This window comes from Numenius arquata, chromosome 29 (assembly GCF_964106895.1).
Source record: "Numenius arquata chromosome 29, bNumArq3.hap1.1, whole genome shotgun sequence".
NCBI classification, from domain to species: Eukaryota; Metazoa; Chordata; class Aves; order Charadriiformes; family Scolopacidae; genus Numenius; species Numenius arquata.
The window spans coordinates 47,226-51,587 of record NC_133604.1 but is presented as its reverse complement, the minus strand read 5'-3'; the positions used below and the strand labels follow the sequence as shown (position 1 = coordinate 51,587).

Sequence of the window (4,362 nt, the reverse complement as noted above, 5' to 3'; positions counted from 1 at the left end):
GCCGCGGGACGGGCTGGATGGGGCGCGCCCGGGACGCCCCCCACCCACGGGGGACCGTGCGCTGTGCCCCGGGGCCAGGAACCGGCAGCGGGGGCTCCGCTGCGACGGCGGTACCGGCTGCGGGGGGCGGGGGGGGGGGGGGGGGCCGCTGTCCCGGGAGCCGTCGTGGGACCCGCCGGTGGCGGAGCCGCGGTCGCAGCTTCACCGCCCCCCGCACACGTCCTACACCCACGCGTGTACATACACCTGTACCTGTACCTGTGCACCCGGATACACCCCCCCGCGCGGGACACGCACCCCGACCGCCTCTGTCTCTTGCCTGCGCCGCGCTGGGACCGCCCGGGACGCGCCCACGGGGAACGAACCCACGGGGACGGGGCGGGGGTTTGGGGGGGCGGGGGGGGGGGAAGGCGGCGGGACCGGGGCGGGAGGTCCCGGGTGGCTGGTGGGGTACAGCGACCTGCGCCCCGCACCCCCCCCCCCGGCGCCCGTGTCCGTCCTCCGGTCCGCGGGGGGGCGCTGCGGCGGGCGGCGGGCGGAAGGCGGCTGCGGGGCGGCCGGGGCGGAGGGAGGGCGGGTCGGCGCCTTTGTGTGAGCCCAGCCGGGATGGTGCGGGGCGCAGGGCGGGTAAGGAGCCACCCGGACCGCGGCCACCCCGACCCCCCCGGGGGACCCCGCTCGGAGCCCCGCGCCGCTCCCCCCTCCCCCGCGATGCGCCCCGCCTCCCTCCCGCCGCCCCCGCCGAGCCCCCCGGGGCCTCCCGCTGCCCGCCCGGGGCTCCCCCCGTGGGCCCCTTCCTGCCCCCCCTCCCCTCGTGACTCCCCCCACAGCCCACCCGTGGGTCCCCTCACGGCGACCCGGTGGGTCCCTCCTTGGCCCCCCCCCCTTAGCCCCCCCCCCCCCGCGTGGCTCCCCCAGCCCCCCCGAGCTGCTCCCTCCCTCCCCGCCCCCCCGCTGCTTCCTCTGTCTCTTGGGGCATCTTGGGGGTTCCCCCCCGTCCCCCCTCACAGAGGGGACCGTCTCCCGCCTGCGGGCAGCGGGTCCCGCCCCCCCCCACCCTGGGGGGCCTCCTCCTGCCCCCCCAGTTCTCCCACCCCACCCCCGACCCCTTTCCCTCCTGTCCCGGCCCCCGGCCGCCCCCCCGCAGAGATCCCCAATCTCCGGGGCTGGGGAGCGTTTCCCCTCCAGAGCCTTCCCCGGCCATCCTCATCCTCCTTGTCCCCCCACCCCGCCGCCTTCCCGGGCAGCGGCCGTCCCTGCCCCCGTCCCTCGGCTTCCCGGGGGGGTTGGCGTGTCCTCGGCTCCTTTTTGCCTTTCCCCGGAGCTGGGGGGGGGGGGCGAGGGGGGGCAGCCCAGGCCCCTCCGTCTCTGCGAACTCCTGCTCGCTCTGCTGCCTTCTGGGGTGCTCGTCGGTCACGGGGGGTTGGGGGGGGGGTAGAGCTCCCAGGGTGAGTTCGCCAGGTCCCCCGAGAGCTGGCAGAGGCATTCCAGGGGGGGACACAGGGTGGCAGAGGCAGTGGGACCAGCTGGAAGGACGAGCTCAGGTGGGAATTGCGGGGGCCAGGTGCCTGGGAACGCTGCACAAACCGCCGGGAAGTGCCGGAGCAGCGGAGGAGAAATCCCAGGGGAAGCTGAGAAGCTGCTGTGCCGGGGAGAATCCGAGATGAGATCCCACCTGGAAACAGCGAGTTACCGTGGGGGTATGAGAGAAACCTGAAGTGAAGGTATGAAGCGGTGGAGAGAGGAGAGGAGCCCCCCAGGGGACGCCGAGCAGCGGGGGGAGCCTTCTCCCCGGTGCGGGGGTGTCTGTGTGACAGGCACCAGCTGGGGCTCGGTTTCAGAACCGAGGGACCTCTGTCCGTGTCCAAATAGAAGCGGGAATTTCAGGCGGTTGCTGGAAGAGTAAACGGCTCTATTTTGTCTTTTTGTGCCTTTCTCTTCGCTTCCCAAAGAGTCCGTCTTCAAAGTTACAAGCTAGGTTTTGGTGGATCTCCATCCAAGTAGCTGCTGCTTCTCTGCTGCTGGTCAGGAAGGTGGAAGAGGGGAGGTGTGACTGCAGTGATGTCTCTTTGGTTGTTAAGGTGCTAACGTTCTTTGCATCTTCCTCTCTCTAGAGCCCCTTGCCCTGCAAATTTCTGGATGCCAAGCGCCCCCTGCTCACGCAGCTGATGAATGCGTGAAGAAGCAGCTGACCAGGAGAGGGGCTCGTAAGCAGCTGCTAAGATGGGCATGAGGATCAAGCTGCACAGCACCAATCACCCCAACAACCTGCTGAAGGAACTCAACAAGTGCAGGCTCTCCGAGACCATGTGCGACGTCACCATTTTGGTGGGCACCCGCTCCTTCGCGGCGCACAAGGCTGTTCTGGCCTGTGCCGCCGGCTACTTCCAGAACCTCTTTCTGAACACGGGGCTGGACGCTGCCAGGACCTACGTGGTGGATTTCATCACACCCGCCAACTTCGAGAAGATCCTCAGCTTTGTGTACACCTCGGAGCTCTTCACGGACCTCATCAACGTGGGTGTCATTTACGAGGTGGCGGAGCGGCTGGGCATGGAGGATCTGCTGAAGGCCTGCCATTCCACCTTCCCCGACCTGGAGAGCTCGGCCATCACGAAACAGCCCTCCTTGTCCATGAGCGAAGGGCGGTCAGGTCCCCTGAGCAGCACCTCCTCAGAGCAGAGCCACTCTTTGGGTGAGATCCGGGGCGGCGGGGAGCATTTTGGCCCGGAACGGAATTACATCCTGCACGGGGAAGTATCGGGCAGCTACAAGGAGGACGACAGGAACACGGTGAGCGAAGGCAGCCAGACCCTTCCCCTGATGCATCCGCAGCAGCCTCCCAAGACAGAGCAGGAGTCGGAGCAGGGGCAGTTCGCTCCTGCCGCCAGCGTGGCCACCCAGCCCGGCCTGGGCAGCGTCAACATCGTCGTTCAAACCACGGCAAGCTCCTGCCAGCAGTACAAGGTCCAGAGCAACGGCGACTACGGCAAGGGCGGCTTCTTTACCGCTGATCCTTCCCTGGACATCTCCGCGGGGAGCAACTCCTGTCCCAGCAACAGCGACCACTCCAAAGAGCAAGGGTTTGGGCAGATGGATGAGCTTCAGCTGGAGGATTTGGGTGAGGACGATCTGCATTTTGAGGATGCCAGCGAGGAGCTGGGTCCATCGGAAGAAGTTATTGAGCTGAGCGACGACAGTGAAGAAGAGCTGGCCTTTGAGAACGACAGCCGGGACAGCAAGGCCATGCCCTGCCAGGTCTGCAAGAAGGTCCTGGAGCCCAACATCCAGCTGATCCGCCAGCACGCCAGGGACCACGTCGATCTGCTCACCGGGAACTGCAAGGTCTGTGAAACCCACTTCCAGGACCGGAACTCCAGGGTGACCCATGTCTTGTCCCACATCGGCATCTTTCTCTTCTCCTGCGACATGTGCGAGACCAAGTTCTTCACCCAGTGGCAGCTGACCCTCCACCGGCGAGAAGGGGTCTTCGACAACAACGTCATCGTCCACCCCAGCGACCCACTGCCCGGGAAGGTCACCATGTTCGGGGGAGGGCCTGGCTCGGAGCTGGCGTGCGCTGCCTGCGGGAAGCCCTTGGCCAAAGATTTCCACACCGTCCGCAACCACATCCTGGACCACGTCAACCTGAAAAGCCAGACGTGCGGCGTGTGTGACCAGCGGCACCTCAGCCTCTGCAGCCTGATGTGGCACACCCTGTCTCACCTGGGCATCTCCGTCTTCTCCTGCTCCGTCTGTGCCAACAGCTTTGTGGATCGGCACCTCCTGGAGAAGCACTTGGCCGTTCACCAGAACGTGGAGGAGGCTCTTTTCCGCTGCCACTTCTGCGGCCAGAGCTTCAAGCTGGAAGCGGCGTATCGTTACCACGTCAGCCAGCACAAGTGCGGGGGCAGCCTGGACATCCGACCCGGCTTCGGAGACCGTCTCCAGCAGCAGGGCCTGCAGAAGAGGAAGCTGCCGGAGGAGTTTCTGAGCGAAGACTTGGCGCTGCAGAACCAGCCGGGCAACAGCAAGTACAGCTGCAAGGTCTGCGGGAAGAGGTTCGCCCACACCAGTGAGTTCAACTACCACCGCAGGATCCACACCGGGGAGAAGCCCTACCAGTGCAAGGTGTGCCACAAGTTCTTCCGCGGCCGCTCCACCATCAAGTGCCACCTGCGGACGCACTCGGGGGCCCTCATGTACCGCTGCACCGTCTGCGGGCACTACAGCTCCACGCTCAACCTCATGAGCAAGCACATAGGGGTGCACAAAGGCAGCCTCCCCCCGGACTTCACCATCGAACAGACTTTCATGTACATCATCCATTCCAAAGACGCGGAGAAAAACACGGACAGCTGA

General features: G+C 66.3%; 1 protein-coding gene across 1 annotated transcript; it reads left to right on the top strand.

Annotated features, from left to right (window-relative positions):
* The first annotated feature begins 2,223 nt into the window (after positions 1-2,223).
* Positions 2,224-4,362, top strand: ZBTB39 (zinc finger and BTB domain containing 39). Its single transcript, XM_074165006.1, has one exon. The coding sequence runs from the start codon at positions 2,224-2,226 to the stop codon at positions 4,360-4,362; it is 2,139 nt and encodes a 712-aa protein (XP_074021107.1).

Excerpts from the sequence above, each read along its gene's own strand:
- ZBTB39 (XM_074165006.1), top strand. The coding sequence starts at position 2,224 with ATGGGCATGAGGATCAAGCTGCACAGCACCAATCACCCCAACAACCTG.